Source organism: Lissotriton vulgaris, chromosome 1_1, assembly GCF_964263255.1.
Source record: "Lissotriton vulgaris chromosome 1_1, aLisVul1.2, whole genome shotgun sequence".
NCBI classification, from domain to species: Eukaryota; Metazoa; Chordata; class Amphibia; order Caudata; family Salamandridae; genus Lissotriton; species Lissotriton vulgaris.
The window spans coordinates 683,913,427-683,933,308 of record NC_141685.1 but is presented as its reverse complement, the minus strand read 5'-3'; the positions used below and the strand labels follow the sequence as shown (position 1 = coordinate 683,933,308).

The following is a 19,882-nucleotide window of genomic DNA, read 5'->3' as shown; positions in this document are numbered from 1 at the left end:
AAATCCTGTTTAAAAAAAAATCTACTTTCATTATACGGTTTAATTTGGTGACTCTAGCATCACAGATCAACAATGGAAATTGCTCAGTGTGTAATTTATGCTGCATGTCCATGCAATGATAATTGCAGTGTTTTACAGTGTGCATTTTCTTGGACATTTGACAACGCTTGTTTATTTTAGCTATTTCAGTACCAGGGTAATTTGTTACGCTGCTAGGAAGTTTTCATTTTAAACAAACCATGATGCCTTTGTTAAAACGTTGTTAAACACAATTGTATGGGAGATTGAGGTTAGCACAGAACAAAATATCCATTTTGACTTAACGCTCCAAGGGTTAAGCAGGATTCGAGCCTTATTGCTACAATAATGTCAGCAACTCTTATTTCAGAGACAGGGAGTTGTTCTTGAAGTCGAAGGCCACCTAATCTGCTATCCGTGCTGGTGATCCGTGGCCTGAAAGTGATGGTATCAATGTTGGAGGTGATGCCCACCCTCCCGAATGACCATGAGTTGTGCGAGAGGAGCTTGTAACTTCAAGACATGACCCGTGCTATATTGATATGAAGATGATATCCCGCCTGAGTTGAAGTCTCCTCCTTACCTTATTTTACCTTACCTTATACTTCTATTCAGCTTCCCAGCTGAAAAGGAGGTGTAGGTGAAAAAGTGGCATAATTCACTGCTGAGGTGTTCTGAAATGGTTTGTTCCAACATCTTCTGACTTTCTTTTTCATTAGTTTGATTTCCTGGTTGAATTGTGGGCTGGCTATAGGGCCAGGACGGTGCTGATAAGAGAAATTAAACTAAAAAACAGACTACCACAGATTTGGAAGTGGCAGCCCTCTTGGGATCATGCTTTATTGTAACTGCACCCTTTTAGCTGCTTGCCATGTTATAATATATGGGGGTCTGCTCCTTTGTGTCTGACCTGCTATCAAAGATACCATGTTAATCTACACCGAACCACTGCACTGTTATCTGCATTTGGTCTCGTATTTGATTTTTCAATGACTGGCTAAACTATACTGAAATCAGTTCTTCTGCATTTGGTCTCCTATTTGATTTTTCAAGGACTGGCTAAACTATACTGAAATCAGTTATTCTGAATTCTCCTATTCTAGATTGCACTGAAACCCGGGTAGTCAATCCTTCTAGATACTGCTCTGTTTGCTGCCTGATCACAGATGCCTCCTTGTAACCACACTCCATTAACATTAGGGTTTGGAATGGGAAGTCCTCAGTCTATTCTATATTAAGTGCTACTTTTCACCATCTACTGCCAGGATTCCAGAGATTAGTTTTAACAACATAATGAAAGAACTCAAGCTAGTCAATCTATCTGTAGCACCGGCTAATGACACAACCCTTTAAGCAAATTAAATTAACTGTATAGTATGGACATCACTTTACTGATATCGCTGTATTGATATTGTCTCCTTCCTAGATTACAATAACCACCAAGTAGTCAATCCTTCTAGACACTACTGTGTTTGCTGCCTGATCGTAGACGCCTCCTTGGAACCACATGCCATTAACATTAGTGTATAGAACTAGAAGCCCTCGGTCTATGTAAATGTAAATGTAAATTGATACTTGTATAGCGCACTACTCACCCGCAAGGGTCTCAAGGCGCTTGTACGAATACCGCTGTGAAACCCATCCTGGCTTTCCCTGTGAGGCATCCACTCCTGGGCACCCCCAAGGTGGAGGCCAGGCATCCTTAGCGTTGTGGGGGCCGGTGTGGAGATTAAACAAGCTATTGCCCAGAGTTGCAGAGTGGGACTCCATGATTGGAATAGGCACCGAGGCGAGAATTATCAGGTCCGTGGAATTTTGAGGCCAAGACCCGCCAAGGCGGGGAATTGAACCCTGAACACGGGCTAGACCTCTGCATCAGGGTCTGCCGCTCTAACCATTGAGCCACACTTCTCCACTATGCTATATTGAGTGCTACTATTCCCCATCTACTGCCAGGATTCCAGAGATTGGTCTTGAAACCATAATGAATGAACTCGAGCTAGCCAATCTATCAGTAGCATCTGTTAATAAGGCCCTCCATCCATAGGTTAACATGGGAGCTGCCTTATAACATATTAGAAGTGTAGTTACCCATTGGGACAAGATCAGAACATCCAATATGGTGACTCTGGACTCACAATTTCAAAACACAACTTATGGTGAAGTTTGTTTTTAAATGCAGTTCTGAAAAAATGCCACTTTTAGAAGGTTGGCATTTTCTTCAACCATTTGGTACCTTCTGCCTGTCTCTGAAATACACGTCTGAAGTGGGTGACAGCTGGCTTCCTGCATTCTATTTAGACAGCCACACACAAAGGCAGAGTAGGTGTGACTGAACAGCCATCTGCCTGTTGGTGGGTTATCCTGAGTCGGGATGAGAGGGAGGAATTGATATTTGCACCTGAATAGGGCTCTACCTGTCCCCACACAAAGGTTTGCATAACCCATCTGTAGTGAGTCTGGGGCCAAGGCAGGAAAGGCTGGGCCTTCTGCACTTCAAAGCATCTCTTTGAAGTCTCCCTACTTTAGGTGTAAGTACTGGACCTCTGACACCACCATTTTGGAACACTGCTGAAACTAAGGACGTTCTACCAGGAAGAAGAACTGCTGTATTGTAGGAGGGACTTCTACTTTGCTACCTGCTGTGCTGTGCAGGCCTGCTGCCTGCTGGTCTGTCCTTTTGAGTGAGAAGGACTGGACCTGTGCTCTACATCCTTGAACGTAAGTTTCCCGAAGGGGTTGTTGGATTGCCTCCTGTTGTTGAGGTCTCAGGGACACAAAATACTTTCAACCAACGTCTCCTGCACCTGGACTCTTCCATCTTTGAGTCTACCCTGCCAAGTGGTGCCAACCCAGTCCTGGACCCTTGGAAGTGGGCCAAAGGTGCTTTGCCTTCTGTGGACCTTATCAGAACCAACACAAAGCCTTGCCGCACAGCTGCCAGCCTCACTGGAATCGACACCGGGTGGTGCGAAGCCCCAGAAAGCCTTACAGCAGAGTTGTCAGTCCATTGGAACCAACGCACACAGCTCCCGGGGTTTGATGCAAAGTGATGCCATGCCCGGCAAAGCCTCACCACACAGATCCCCAGGATGGACGCGACGCAAGGCCTCATTGCACGCTTCTCAGAACCAATGGCAGATGACGCAAAGCCTTGCAAAGCAATGCCGTGCAGACCATGCACCAGGATTTAAGATAACTGTGTTTAGCCGGCCCGCGCTCCATCGCAGTTGGCCTGAACATGTGACTTTGTTTCGTCCGACGACCAGATAACAACAGATGCCGCTTTGCACCTTTATGTGCTATTTTCACCTAAACATTTCTACTTGCATATCTTGACTTCTATTTATTTGTATTGTCATTTGTCTTGTTTTGTTCATAATATAATACAGATATAATAATCTATTTGGAGCTTTTTTGTGATGTTTCATTGTGTGTTGAGTTGCAAAAATACTTTCTGCATTGCCTCCAAGGTTTAGCCTGACTGATCTATGCCAGGCTACCAGAGGGTGATCACAGGTTAATTTAGGATGTGTATCTGACTTACCTTTACTAGGACTACGGTCCTTATTTGGACATGGTGCTAATCACTGCCAACTAGAGACCCAATTTCTAACTGTTGCCTTTCTGTCTTCAATCCATTTCTCCACTATTGGCATATTTGTCACTGTCTTAGCAAGCAGCAATACTAAAGCAGTACATTTCCTATGTGACCTTGGAATGGTCTGCACATATTTCAGCAGAGCCACCAAGAGGTCCGGCTAGAGCTCAGCTTCTTTTATATCTGACACACAGTACAATGCACATCAGTCCAGCATTACTTTATAGAAGTGCAGCTCCATGCCTAATGCAGGAAGTCCTCCCTTGGGAGTCTGCATCTTCTGCATCCCATCTCTGCTTTCAACCTCGTGTATTTTAAATCTTGAGGCTTAAAGTAGCATCTCTGGGTGTATTTGTAATGTATGAGTATGAGTCACCAGTTTGGGGAGATTTTCTTTGTAGGCAGCAATATGTTCACTGCCCAGCTGTTATGTCTATTTCTAGGTCCCTCCCCTACTTGTCCTGTGCCCCTCTATTTGGGTCTGGTATGATTAGCATCATTTGGTTATATGATTGTGACATGAGAAACATGGGAAGATACGACTGTGGCAAGCAGTGACATAGCTGCCAATTCTAGCAGACATTCCGAGTAAATATCCTATGATACAAAAAAGTAACACGCATTTATTTTTAACACTGAATGTATGCATGGTCATGACTTTCATATATACATATATATATATATATATATTCGAATGTATTTATCTGCATCCTGTTTAGATTGCGTAATCACTTTCAGTTCTGTCTCCTGTGTCACATCCAGATGGCCGATCAGTAGCAACAGCTGTGAATATATTATGTCCTTGCGGCTGAGTTTAGCCAGTCTGCACCATGCCCGGTAGTTCATGGTACCGAGTCTGCTTCTACTGTTGTTTCACTTAAATGCCCAGTATTGTCTCAACGGAACTGGCTTTGACAAGTCTTTTTCCAAGCCAATGTGTGGGGCATTTAAATTGCATTGGTACCAATAGCAGGTATATTAATCCTGTGTCAATTGGTAGTAAATCTCATAGTTAGCTGCAGGAAAGCCCCCTACCTTTTAGGGCAAGGACAGTGCCTGTCAACTAATTCTGAGCAATTCATCTGCCCATGCAAGTCTGATCACAATTGACTTCAATTGGACAATATACATACGGGTCAATGCCCATCTCTCGTGTTACTAGATGGATAAAGTGATCCTGGTCCTTTTCGGTTGAATCAATATGCTTGAAATCCTAGTCCCATCACCATTCTTGTATTTTTATAATGACATGATCAGTACTGCTTCTTTGTTATCCACTGTGGAAGTGCCCCTAGGAGATAATCTCTTTTGTCTCAGTAATTTAAATTCCTGTTTGATCTGCATTCCATATTCCTGTGTTTAGTCTTCATTAGATAGAGGAATAGTGAATGGCAACTTGGGTGAGATCACCCTGGATTCTTCTTCCAGAACACAATATTAATGTAGTTGGTCACTGCAGACATATTAGGCATTGAAATAGCCCAGTTGTAATGTAGCTGGGTGCATCCTCCCATAGAATCTACAATGAACAAGAAGGTGATGGAAGAAATGAATGAATTAATCTTGTCCACTGGCAGTTGCTCATTTTACATTAAAGTGTATCATTCATAGTCCACTATGCCATTCTAGACCCAGACCAACCGTTAACCTGATCCGAAATGAACAGCCCAATCCAAACGGCCATGCCAGGTGCCCTCAAGAAGGGAACACAAGCAACCCCAAAAGTGTTTCAGCCTGCATAGGGCTCATCAATGAGGTATAGCTTCAGTCCTGTGGGATGGTGAACATGGGACCTGTTGCATCTAGTGCAGCTTCTTCCACAAGCTGCTTGTACCTGCCTTTCAGTCCATCATGTTCCTGGATTAATTCTTACATCATACTGCCACTAGAGCTGTAAGCAGAAACATACTTGTTAATACTATGTCGTGATTTGAGCATTGTGTTGTTTTCGTAATTGAATTGTTATAGAAAGTAAGGGCATCTGGTGGTGTTATATCTAAAGATATTCATAGCTGCAACATTATTCCTCTTGTGATTCTTCCACATGTTACTTTTCAGCCAGTTGCACGATAGTTTCATTGCCACGTCAAGTTAAAGAGGGTCGACGCTGCATTTCTTGGAGGGCACATATATCCAGTCTGACAGCTCACGTCAGTCCTATATATCTCTTGCTTAAGCTTCTCTCATGGAAGATGTTTATGGTGGGTGGCAGTGATACAAGAGGTTCCTTCAGTCAGTGGAAGTTAGGGCAATGAATTGCATCATAATGAGTGAATCACATGCTCTACTATCACGTGGACCATCAGTAATTGGGTCGTTTTCTATTGTTCTCAATCAATTGTAGTTTTACTTTTTTGGAACCAGTGAATCCATGCTCCCTTTTCACTTTTTTTTATCTCATCCACAGACATCTTCAACTATATGATGTGAGAGACATGTTCTCAACTAGACAATTCAATGAGCAGAATTTGAGTCATCGCCTTGATCACAATTAGATGACTTTCTTTGTTTTTTCAGTTCCTTGCTGCTTATGTGATGGCTTTCTATTGTGTTTTCCTACACTGCTGCATTCATTAGTTACAGTATTTTAGATTCAGAACCGTTCTGGATCAGTTGTATTCCATTGCTCTAGAAAAAAGGATATTTTCTTTACATTTCTTTTAGCACTCCATTGGAGTGTATCGCTTTGCTTGCACTCTCCCCTATTTCCGCCTGTCCACCCAAGATCAGTTCCATTTTACCTTCTTCCCAACTCCAGTCATCTGATCTTTTCCCTTTTCCTATCCACTTTTTTCTTTTCATTTTTTTTGGGATGACGACAACTGCTCACTTCTGCGTATTTCTGAGGCAATGCGCAGCTTCAGTCACCTCACCACTTTATTTTTTGTTTTTACTTTTTAATTCTTTACGCAAGGATTTGAAAGCTGCAAATTGCTACTGGGCCTTTCACTTCAGCTCATTTATGTGGAGTCCCTAACATAATGTATTTCTTAACGTATTAGTTCAAAAATGAGTGTCTCCATCTTATACAGATGAATTAAGGGTAACCAAATAAAATTGAAAAATGGCTACTAGGGGGAGGAGCCAAGACGGCGGCCAAAATGGCCGCATAGACGCCCGGCTCCGCCGCTCACCCTTTCCCCCCACACCATCCTGGCGTCGATCCTGCGTCCCGATTGTGGCCAAGTATGGATGAATGCCTGTGGACCCCGGCTGTGTTCCTCCGGCACGAAATCTGCCCTTGATAGCCGAGATCCGTCGTCCCAAACTTTCCGGCCCTTGCAATGAGTGCGCCGGGACCTCGAGTGGCGCTGCAGCCGGCGCGCGACTGAACACCATCGGCTCCGACGGGCCATCTTCGCCCGGTGATCTAGACCGGGACTTGTGACTGGACGTGGCCAGAGACGGCCGATCAGAGATTGGCGCTGGCACCCCGGAGCAGCCCAGCAAAGGATTACGCCGATGCCTGCTATCGATCGTAAGCTCGGCTACACCTACCGACGTACGGCTAGGCTTCCCCCTACCCCGTAGACTGCTGGCGACCGATGGATCTCCTTGCAATGCTGTTTCGAGGGAGAATTCGGATGCGCCCGGTAAGCGATTTGCAGCGCAGTGGGTGATTATGGTCTCGAGTGTGCCTGATAAGACCTGCTACTGTGCTGTGGGCATCGATTGACTTCCTGGCTACCGGTGGGGCTGCTTTCTCTCCTGCTCTGGGGTTCCTTGGAGGAGAGGTGCGATATATTGCTCTGTGAAGTGGCGATGGAACCCACAATGCGAGACATCCTTTTGGCCCTCACAGATTTGCACTCCGCATTGAGGTGTCGCTGGAGGTTCATTGATGACCCACAGATGGCGGCGAGTTGTACAATGGCGGACGGCCAAAATGTTGATCCGGAGCCCGACCTTTCCCGGTTTGCCGACGCTGAGGACTCCCTGAAGTGCATGGAACTAGACTGTGGACTTGGTGGGCCCTGTGGCCGAGCTTATGTGTCTGCTGACTTTCTCACCCTCCAGCTGGCTATTACCGCTCCTGACTTTCATTTCCCTGTTTTCTCGACGGCTAGTGTGCCATGGAGTTGCACTATCGCATTGACTTTTTTGCTTTTCCTTGCTGCCACATTGGCTCCAAATGGGACTGTGGACTCATTGAACCTGCCTTCCCATGATGTGCGACGCCTTACTACCTCGGCGCGGACCGGACAGGGCTGAACCTGGACTGTTTAAGTATTTGCTGGATGTTTTCGGTGCTGGATTGTGAAATGGCTTTTGGTTGTGTCTTGCAGTGATTGGGACGACTGTACATTGTTGTTTGCCCTCCATCATGGTGGGCTTATTTGTTTTTCAGGATGGGTGGGGAGGGGCGTGGCTGGGGCCGGAGCTAGGGCCCTCCTCCTGTTTTTCCCTTTTTCGGGGTTTCTGGGGCGACAGGCATGCCTATGGGGGGGTGGGCCGTGGCCTTCCGCTGCATGCAGGGTGGGGAGTGGGGCTGGGATGTGTTTTTGTTTCTTCTTTGTCTCTATGGCCCGCTTTTTCTTTCTTCTTTTCTTGTTCCTTCTCGATAAATCTTCCTTTTTAGGTTTTGCCTGGCGAAAGCTGCGCTTTCTGCGCAGCTTTTTCGCGCAGGCGAAAACCTGATGAGAACTGTAGTGCTGCTTGGTTCGGCCCTCGTCGTTCATTGGCTGGCTCCGTAAACGGAGCCTTGCCATTGGACGAGGGGCCTGTCCGTCAATGCCGGACCAGACACGGGGGCGTTCCCGACATTCTTTGGCTTTTGCCGACGTCACGGGACGCCGGGAACGCCCCCGTGTCTGGTCCGGCATTGCCGGCACTTCTGCGTCTCTCCTAACCCCGTGACTGGCCGGCCGGCCAATCCTAGCGCGGCCGGCCGGAAGTGCCCGCCCCCCGCAGCCCGGGGGAAGAAGGAGAAGAAGACAGCAGCAGTATGGCGGCGCCCGCGGGGAGACCGGAGAAGTGCCTCTCCAACCTGCCGCTCTCCACTCGCTCCCAGTAAGTGCCTCTCCAACCTGCCGCTCTCCACTCGCTCCCAGTCCCCTCTGACTGTTCTTTGTGCTCCGGGCCGGTCCCGCTCCGCCCGGCGCTGGCTCCGCTCCGGGTTTCCGCGCGCTCCGCGGTTCTCGGTAAAATGGCAGAGCTGCCGCTGAGCCTCGTGTCGGAGTGAGAGAGGAGCGGCGGCGGGCAAGGAGCGAACAGAAGGGCAGACCGGGCCAAGCGGGAGCGCACAGGACCCCAGTCAAGGCAACCCCCAACACTACCGCAGGCTCTCGGGCCTCCGCCCACTGGCAGCCCCCTTCGTCCCCGGCCACACCACTCCTCCTCTACCGATCACCGTCTCTCCTAGGACACAAGTGTCTAAGCGCGCAATAGGAGTGTGCACATGTTTTTGTTAACACCGCCAAACGTTTGCAGGAGTCTGTGTTATGTTACACACTGTGAGATCATGTTACCCGCAGTTTAAGATCATTTTCCCTACCCGAGGTAATAATTGCAAGCTAGTCGGACCCAGCCAAGATGGAAAGCGTATGCAAATCTTATCTCAGCAAATTTACATTTGGCATGATTTTTCTGTGCACAGTGGCAAAGCTCCCAGTCCCCTCTGACTGTTCTTTGTGCTCCGGGCCGGTCCCGCTCCGCCCGGCGCTGGCTCCGCTCCGGGTTTCCGCGCGCTCCGCGGTTCTCGGTAAAATGGCAGAGCTGCCGCTGAGCCTCGTGTCGGAGTGAGAGAGGAGCGGCGGCGGGCAAGGAGCGAACAGAAGGGCAGACCGGGCCAAGCGGGAGCGCACAGGACCCCAGTCAAGGCAACCCCCAACACTACCGCAGGCTCTCGGGCCTCCGCCCACTGGCAGCCCCCTTCGTCCCCGGCCACACCACTCCTCCTCTACCGATCACCGTCTCTCCTAGGACACAAGTGTCTAAGCGCGCAATAGGAGTGTGCACATGTTTTTGTTAACACCGCCGAACGTTTGCAGGAGTCTGTGTTATGTTACACACTGTGAGATCATGTTACCCGCAGTTTAAGATCATTTTCCCTACCCGAGGTAATAATTGCAAGCTAGTCGGACCCAGCCAAGATGGAAAGCGTATGCAAATCTTATCTCAGCAAATTTACATTTGGCATGATTTTTCTGTGCACAGTGGCAAATGAATGCAGATTTTTCTTTTCTCTTCAAGTCTACTTTTTGTCATGTAAATTGTTTCAAGAGTCATGCTTTTCCTGCAGGGAAAGCTTAAAACCTCATGAAGTGGCACATTTTTCCACACAACTTTGCAAAGCTTATTAGAAAAAAACGCAACTCCGCAGATCCCTGATCTATAGATTTATTACTTGTGACAGTTATTCCTACTTAGATAATAGCGTGTAAACAAATCTAGTCAACACAAATTGTAGCATGTCGGCATTGTAACTTATACACTGCAGCGAACTTCAAGCTGTATAAGTTCACACTTGTTTCAAGCACAAGTCTGAATCTCAACGTTTAACTTCTAGCTGCCTACGGATGGTGACATCTAAGCACGTTTTTGAAGTCTCCTGAAGATGTGACAATGTTTTACTTCTAGAAGGTGTAGGTAGGAGTATCCATAACGTCTGTGTGCTGGGCAGTGCAGGAAGACAATTCATTGTATTGACTTCTCCCACGCTCCTCTGATGCACGGCCGTTGTGGCCTCGTGTGGTTTCTGACTTGGCCTGTGTTTTCCGGCCTAGATTTCCAGACTGCGGTCAGTCTCTTTGTATGGGTGTTTGTCTGTGGTTTCTGGATACCATGACTTGTTTTGCAAGTTTGAGGTTTCCTCCATGTGATCTTCAGCATTGAAGCTGGTGCTAGTCACATTTGGCAGAGCATTACGTGTGTGTCTTTCAGGATATGGTGTATTTCTTAAGCTTTACACTAGGCGTGTCTCCCAGGATTTGCTGAGACAGGCACACCTTTTCACCATTTGTCCTGGCTAATTTTAGCTAGTCTGACACGGAAGTAGGAAAGGTGTCATGTGTTCCAGTGTAGAATTACTTAGCAACCTTTATCAGAAAGCAGTTCAATTACCAGAAAGCAGTTAAATTACCAGAGTTTATACCGTGTGCAAAAGTTGCTCTAAATTGACTTCATTGACAGCGCTCCAATAGATAGAAAACACAGACACTAAGTCGTCCAATGCCCTCAGTTGATGCAAAACTGTAGTCTTTCTTCTATGTTTGTGTCATTTGCGATAGATAAAGCTAGTGGCATTGTAAATGACAATGCCATTTATTTATGTTAAAAAAAACATAAATAAAAATAATGTCAAGAGCAATGCCAATAGCTCTAACTTTAACAAAGGCAAAACCATTGCATTGTAAATGCTTGTTATATCTTTCTTTGTAGTTGGAGTCGGGGGCTTGGGTTCCTTGGGAGGGTCATTGCTTGTGTCCTTTTATGTTACAAAATTCTGTTAACATTGCTCGCTTCGCGAGCGGGGTACTGTGGTTCAGTGGATTGTTCTCAGACTTGTATCCTTCTATTGTTCTCCCAATGGTGCGCTCAATTGAAGGCTACTATCCTGTCACATGAATAGCATGGTAAACGATGTCGTAATATTGCCTTAAGTCTGATCCTACAACTTTATTACAAACTGGAATCCTCCCACATCCTGTAATACTGTGAACAATTTCGCTCATTGACCCTGATTTAATGTAACCGGTCTCGCCGGATAACACAGTGCAGTTATCCTCTCTTGCACGATCTCTTGACATCTGGATGTTATTGTTTAATGGCCTTTTTGCCTCTATTTGCTTTGCACAAGTTGGAATCCTGAGGTCTCCTTCTACCTCGACAAATCTATAAAACTAAACCTTCGCCATCCTGTAGTTTATTGTATTCTGCACCACGTCATAACGGACACTCAGCGACCGCCTCTATTGCGTACTGTCTTCTTTATTCTTTTACTGTTTGTCATAGCTGCCGGCCCGACGGGGTTGTAGGCAGACGCTCTGTATGGTGCATTTGACGAATAAAGGTTTAAAAAAAAAAAAAATGGCTACTGTGCATATGCGTGTACCGGCGACTATCTTGTGGTAATTTTTGTTACAAATTGACAAAAACCATTCCAAGGTGGCTGCTGTGGTGTGCGGATACACAGGCCGCCTTTGGTTTTTATCAAACTATAAGTCACACCGTTTCACGATGGGCATCAGTGAGTGTGTATGCTTGCTCATGCACGCTGGTATCTTTAAATTATTTTTTGTTTTAGTTTGACAAAAAAACCTAGCTGGCCCCTATTGTGTCTGCAAGTATGGACTGCCATCTTGAAATGCTTTTGCCACAGAGTTAGCAAAGAATGTAAGCATGGCAAAGTCAACATGTTTACTTATGGCAAGACATGTTGGATTTGCCATATCTATTTACTAACTTTTTTCGTCCTCAAAGGTTCTACATCATGGAAAGCCCTTTTTAATCCAGGTAACACTTCACTGATTGCAAAATATTAGTAAAGATTTCTGGGTTGATGGCATTTCTTCCAACTGCTCCTCTTTTTCTACTGAAGGCACTATTACCTTAGTCAATTCGAAAACTGTTTGGGGGCCTAATGCAAATGAATAATTCCTGATGTATTTTATTTGTTTAAAAAATTCATGGCTTTGAAAGCTGCTCTTTGAAGTTATAATTGTCGAATTCGTTCTTGTTTGTTGTAAATTTGTTTGCTTGTGTTGAAATTTAATTATTTTTTTTTTCTTTTTAGCCTTTGCCAGAAAAATTCATAATGAAAGGAATGGTCGAGCGGTTTAATGACGATTTTATTGAGACTCGCAAAAAGGCATTGCATAAATTTTTAAACCGAATAGCAGAGCATCCTACTTTAACTTTTAATGAAGATTTCAAGGTTTTTCTTACTGCACAAGCATGGGTAAGGATAACATGTTTCCACTGTTGATGATCACTAGTTGAAGTATCAGCAGAGTTCTGTAGGTTCACACTTTTAGGTTTGGCCTAGACACATCTTTAAATATTTCATATGCCCTATGTTTTCTACATATATTATAAGAGCATGCATTAGAGCATGTCCCACACTACTCCAATTCCGCAAAAAATTGAAAACTTGGCTGTTCAATAAATAAATTCTTGGTATAGAACAGTGTTCTGAGCAGGCAGCTTAACATCTAGCTGGCAAATTAATCAGCGCCAAGACACCCTAGGGTATATGCTGCGCTTTATAAATGCCAATAAATAAATAAATAAATAAATAACAATAATACAGACATCCAGGTACAGAGGATTTGTGATCATCGCTTCTCCGGGCATTAGTCACATAGAGGGGCTTTGGGTCAGTTCTTTTCTATCATTGTTCATATGTGGTATGACCAAAATTACTTGAGAGGATGAATAAATATTAATTTAAAATCACTTTTTCAGCATAAAACAAAATGTAATTTAGCAGTTTCTTTAGTTTAATGGTAAATCAATGTAGGATGATGTTCTCAGTATGGACGGTGCATTTAACCACAACTTCCAGGGTTGTGTACAGCAGTTAAGGGTGGTGGCATCTCTGAAGGATTTTTACTCGCTGTGACGCTTAGCCTGAGCCACCCAGTGCAGTGATAATATCCTTTTAGGTATCACCCTTCGTAATAAGTGGATCAACTGTCTATGGCTACGGATCACTGACACCTAGATCTTGTAACCCTTGCTATTTAAATGTTACACTTCTGATGACCTGCTGATTATTCCCACAAGTTTTAACAATTATGTGTCAGCCCAAGATTGGCTGAGACGTAATCCCTCGAAAACTAATCTTCTAAGGGACTGTTAAGAATCCCGCCGTGCACCTGATCTGATCTCAGAGAAATGCTGGGAAAATTGGATTTTTGGGCAACAACTCGAGATTCATATACTAGGAGGCAGAGCTCTCCAATGTGGTAAATGAGGGGTTCTCTCTACTAAACAGAAAATCCTCTGCGCTATCTTGAGTAGTCTAAAGCCATATATTTTGAATTATCCCAAATTGAACTAAGATAATAACAGCGACTCTATAGCACTGCAACAAGCCATCTCACTAAAGCATTCTCATGGTGTTCATAGTACTGTCACTGGAAAAGGAGTACAATTTATCACTCTCTATTGCCCACTGGTCATACTATAACGTTTTCCCTGGATTTCTTAGAGATAGGCTCCTCAAACATGACTCAGACTCTTTCTACTCAGCCCGAGCCAGGCTGCTTGCAATTACTCAATACAAACATGCCAGGATGGGTGACATAGCATTCAGGTTTGAAGCCTCTACTCATTGAAACAAACGGCCACATAATATCATGCAAGTTGCAGATTACCAATTTGCGAACAGCCTCCTCTCTCATTAGATTCCTTTAGACTAAGCTTTAGTTTCTGAGGCGCAATGGTTGGCTTTAATCTGTTGACATGTAATATGATACTTTAGCTACATTATATCAACTGATTTCTGTGGACCTATGTCTTTGCCATTGATATGCATGTTTGATTTCGTCAACTTTCAGTGTTCTTTTTTAGCCTTTATTTTCGTTTTGTTTTTACTTAGGAACTAGCCTCTCACAAGAAGCAAGGTCCTGGTTTCCTCGAGCGCATGGGTCAATCAGTTCGGGCTGTAGCATCTTCCATGAGAGGAGTTAGAAATCGACCAGATGACATTGCAGTAATAAGTGATTATGTTGATATATTCAGTCAAAAAACAAATGCTCTAGACAAAATTGCTCAAAGAATCTACAAGGAAGAAAAAGGTAGGTACTGCATACGAAATTAATATAAATATGTAACTTTGGAAAATTGAAATTGTTATATCTTGGAAGCCAGTGGTCACTGTTGAAGGCAGTATCAACATGTAAACAATACCATTACAATTATAAACTCTTGAGTTATTTCCATAGATTTGAATATGTATGTTGGTTGGAGGGAACAAGTCATGATGGAAAGAATACATTTGCTATTCTCTTGGGGAGAAAAGTCACTGTCTGCATGTGAGCTGTGGCTAAACTCCCACTCTGCTGAAACACAATTGAACCTCAGAGACTACCGGTCTTATAAAGTGTTACCTTGGCTTACCTTGAATAGGTTATGCTGTTCAGCAAGCAAAGTGCTCCTAGAGATATGTGACTAATAAACTAACCAAACAGCTTTTTAGTAAAAGAAACTTGATAGTGTTACCCAGGATGAAGTAAAAACAAATAATAATTTTACACCAAGGAAGGAAAATTGATACGGGGACCATAAAGAATCTTTTTGTTTTGGAGCGATAAATGTGCCTCAGTCGGCTTGAATACAAAAAAGTTAAACCTAAAATCATATTTCCAATATCCATCAAAAGTGCTTTTGAAAAGAATTCCTAAACAATGTACTTATCAAGCAAATGGAAATATTCAAATGTTCAATACAAAGAAAATAATCTGTTATCCAAGACAGAGTACCTAGTTTATACTGTAAGGGGGTCACATCTCTAGGATGTTGGAAAAGTCTGGTAGGGCTGATGTGATGTGGGTGTCGCAGAATGTCTCCAGATGGTCACTTTGCTGCTGGCTTTTGGATGTACATGCTGGCAGTGTTGCTTCCAGGTATTCAACTCTTCCAACTGCTCCTATTCTGTATTTCCACTAGTTCCGAAAATCATGTTTGCCGGGCCCACTGAGGTGCTATTAAGATTAGTGCCATTTGTGCCTGATTGTGTTTCTGTATCACTTGCTGTTTCTTATGATGTTAGCCCCTGTCTTCAGACCTCTTTCCATTTAATTTATCTATGACCAACACCTATATGAGGAAGTTCTTAACCCAAACCGATTGGTTTAGGACCTTGACTTAATGCCTCCATTAATTATAGAAAGGATGTCCAAATCAAAACAGAGTGGTCAGTACTGTACTTGTATTCATATTCTTACATCTAATAGCGGGTTGGCTTTTCTTAAGTACCCAAGGGCTAACTGTGGTTCCTTCAACAGGAATTCCTAGGATCTGGTAGTGGTTTCCAAGAAGCACCTTGCATGGGGATATAGATTTTCCCCGCCATGTAAAAGGTGTTATGTTATGTTATGGTATGTTATGTTGTGTTAATAACTATTTATAGAACGCACGTACACCCGTAGGTTTCATGGCGCTATTATAGAGAGACAAAATACAATCCCTAAGCGTAAAACTGCTTGATTAGCCACGTTTTCAGGGACTTCCTAAAAACCAGAAGATTGTCACAGTTCCTGAGTGATCAGGGGAGGGAGTTCCAGAGAGTGGCCGCCAGATAGGAGAAGGAGCTTCCTCCTTTCCTTTTTCTGTTGAACGAGGGGATGGTAACTAGACTAAGATGGGCGGAAAGCAAGTTGCGTTGGGGTTTATAGTTGGTTATCATGTTTCTTATAAATTTAGGGCCGTTTCCGTGCAGTGCTTTAAAAGCAGTGCAACCCGTCTGAAAGGCGATCCTTTGGGCCATCGGTAACCAATGTAGTTTTTCCTTGCCAGGTCTAGCTGACTGCCATTTGGGTTGTTACCATATAAGTCTGGCCGCCTGATTTTGGACCATCTGGAGTCGTTTTAGCAGTCCAGCTGGAAGGCCACGATATAGAACATTCGAGAAATCCAAGCGAGAGAGTACCAGGGCTATTACTACCTGTACGAGTGCTGAATGGGTCAGCAGGTGTGCGATTTTCCTGATTTTTCGTAATTGGAAAAAGCTAGAGGATACAACAGCTCCCACCTGTCCTTTAAGTGACAAGTCGGCGCTAAGAATGACCCCTAAGCTTTTGACCGAGTGGGAAGCCGTGGGCGGGGAGCCCATATCGGTCGGCTATAAATGTCGGCCCCAGCTGATCTCACTCTCCCCGGGCAATACTAATTCTGTCTTGCCCGGGTTGAGTTTGAGATGGTGTGAATCCATCCACCTCTGTATGTGAGACATTGTTGCCTGGACTCATCAGCAGAGTCCGGGGAGTTCAAGGGAATTATCAGCTGCAGATCGTCGGTGTAGTTGAAGATGGTAATTTTAGGGTTTTTTAGGGAATGTAGCAGAGGTCTAAGGTACAGATTACATAGAAGTGGTGAGAGTGATGAGCCTTGAGGCACCCCACAAGAAGAAGGTAGCCTCAGTGCTGTAAAGGTATACTAAAAAGAGCACAGCAAGTTTCAGATTACCTAAATAGTACTACATTACACAAAGTTAAACATTTCTTGTACACAATTCAACAGTATATCGATAAAACGTATCTAAAAATATTCACAACGTAAAGTCCTAGGAGTTTAAGCACTTTAAAGGTTTGCCAAGAAAATGTTTTTTCCACAAACCACGGAGTCCTAGCTCTCCGTGAGCTTAAGTTCAATCAACAAACACCTGGGCCCACAAAAGTCTTTTTGGATGTCTAATGGCTCCTGCTTTGCAATTGTGTCACTTATTCACACAAGGGGATCACCTGCCAATATCCCTGCCACATATACATAGAGAGAAGACTGGAGAGCCAAATCACAAACTGTTACTGCAACAGAAAACTCTCATTGGAGGGTGGGAGATGTTGATGTTTGGGTCTTCTCCCTTCCATGTCTGACTCCAGGATCCTCTAGCTGGGATGGATTTTGTCTCTTAGTGCAAAGCATCAAGAACCCAAGGGGTGCAGTTTAAATAGTGGTGCATCTAAGATGGCTGATGTGATTTCCTAATCTTGAGCGGTTTCCAAGTCTCGCAAGATTTTGGGAAACTACTGTATAATGAGTCATTCTTGATTTGTAGACGTGCTGGAGCCCCTCAAGGGGTCAGAATCCAGTGATGTTTGCATATTTGTAGACAGTAGTCAAGTTTTATAATGAAATAAAGGTGGCATGTATAACACATAGGTGCATGGCAACTAGTGAGTATGAATAAAATGCAAATGCTACTAAAACAAAAAGTATTTGGAGCATGCATTAGCCTACCTAATATGCGGGTGGTTTCCAAGTCCCCCACAAATGGGATGATCGGAGATTTCAAAGTAGACACCAAGAGAGCGACCTACAGGTTGCCTTTTTCTGCTTGGGCTGGAGGGTGGACGCCAATGTACCCTGGGTAGTGGACACCCATATCCCCTGCAGGTTCCTGACATATTACCTGACCTAAAGTTATAGCCTGCCTTTACTGTTCTATTCATGATTTTCTATTTGTGTTTATGTGCTGTTGAAGCAGACTTTCACACAAATCAATAAAAAGTGTGTCCCTTATATTGCAATTTGTGCACTCCAGTAACTTCCCAGCCCTCTAAATCTCGTTTCTTCTCAAAGTTCTCAGATAGATAAAGTTCCCATCTGTTAGATCTGGCTGCTTTGACGTGTTTTTCCCCTGATTTTTTTTTTTGCTCCTGACCTCCTGTTTTTGACTGTCTGTTCCATTTCTTTTTTGCTGGTTTTAGACCTCTCAGTCAATCAATTGTGTTTTTGTTAAGCATGACTACTCACCCGTAAGGGTCTCAAGGTGCTGCGGAGGAGAGGTGCAGGTTCCAGTCCATCAAGGAGGGTGTCTGTCGAAGAGCCAAGTTTTGAGGTTTCGCGTGAAGCTGGGGAGTGATGTTGTCTGTCTGAGGTGGAGCAGTAGGGCATTCCAGGCTCTGACCGCGAGGAAGGAGAAGGAGCGGCCTCCTGATCTGGTCTTTCTGGTGCGGGGGACCACGGCGTAGGAGAGCTGGGCTTCACTTTACCACTGTTGAACAGTGCTTAAGTGCAAGTGCTCCCTGTGTAAATTGTGATTGTGAATGATTATCTATGATAGGCATATTGAATTTACTGGTAAGGTCCTAGTAAAGTGCACTGTGTGCCCAGGGCCTGTAATTCAAATGCTACATGTGGGCCTGAAGCACTGATTGTGCCACCCACATGAGTAGCCCTGCAACCAGGTCTCAGACCTGCCACTGCACTGTCTGTGATTGCAGTTTTAAACTGCCATGTCGACCTGGCAAGTGCACCCACTTGCCAGGCCTAAACCATCCTTGTTTCTACTCATGTAAGACACACCAAAGATAGGCCCAAGGTAACCCTATAGGTAGGGTGCAGTGCATGTGAAAGGTAGGACTTGTACTAGTGTGTGTTACATGCCGTTTTTCACTATTGCAAGGACTACGTCCCATAGGTTCTCATTGGAGCTGCTTTGTATTCTCCTATAAGCGTAACTTCCAATTGGGAAGAGATCAAGATTTGGAGTTTGGGGTCCCTTAACTCACAATTTTAAAATACATAATTTAGTGAAGTTGTTTTTTTAAATTGCTTGTTTGAAAATGCCACTTTTAGAAAGTGGGCATTTTCTTACTTTAGCATTCTGGTTTAGACTGACAGTTGTGCTGTTTGAGCATTTTCTCTAGGCAGTCACACAAAGGGAGCTGAGGGGTTCCTTGCATATCCTGATGGCCCATCATCAGGCTGATGGGTCTTTTTGAGCTAGAGTGGTGGGGGAGTTGTCACTGACCTCTTAATATGGATGTACCTGTCCTCACACAAAGCTGTCTCCAAATCTGTGTAGTCTGTCTGGAAACAGGTCCGGGGAAAGGCAGGGTCTTGTGCACCACAAAGACTTTCCTTTGAAGTTTGCCTACTTCAAAGGCAGAAAAAGGTATAAGTACTGGAGCTGTGACACCATAACTTCAGAACACTTCTGGACTAAGACGAAATTCTGCTAAGAATAAGAGCTGGAGAAGCTGTACGAGGGGAGCTGCCACTCTGCTTGTTTGTGTGTTGTACTGACCTATTGTTTGCTGCTTCTGTCTTGGTCAGTGAAAGGATTGGACTTTGCTTTTTATATCCTACTTGTCAAGGTTCTCCAATGGCTTGTGTGTACTTGCTTCCTGTTAAGAAGTCTCAGGGCCATCAAAGACTTCACCTGCATCCACTGAACTCCTGCTGTGGGTTCTGACATGCCAAGTGGTGGCAATTCCAGTTCTGGGCCATTGAAGGGGATGTATGATGCCGCAACGCAAACAAAAACACTGCACACCATCACATCGCATGTACCGTTACATTGCATGTATCTACCCCGCAAACATTACATCGCATCCCGCCTTCACACACATGGGAAAGACCTTCACAGTGCACACAAACACCACGCATCATATTACATTGCCAAATCTTCGCCAACGGCCCCCCAAAACACACTTCTATGCCCTGGCGCAAAACAGTAATGTGTATAAACGACCCAACACAATTACCTAATATAGAAACTTACCAAAACACACCACGACCCCAGAAAAGCTAAAACAGTACCATATACTTTTAGCTCTGAGCCCTAAAGCCTAAGCCTAAAACACTATCCTATAC

At 44.5% G+C, this 19,882-nt stretch overlaps 1 protein-coding gene across 1 annotated transcript in view; it reads left to right on the top strand.

Annotated features, from left to right (window-relative positions):
• SNX7 (sorting nexin 7) overlaps positions 1–19,882 on the top strand; it is a 189,851-nt gene that overhangs the window by 35,939 nt on the left and 134,030 nt on the right. The window contains exons 4-5 of the mRNA XM_086954685.1: positions 12,354–12,518; positions 14,163–14,361. Of these exons, the coding sequence (XP_086810811.1) occupies positions 12,354–12,518; positions 14,163–14,361 (364 nt within the window). The remainder of the gene's footprint in view (positions 1–12,353; positions 12,519–14,162; positions 14,362–19,882) is intronic.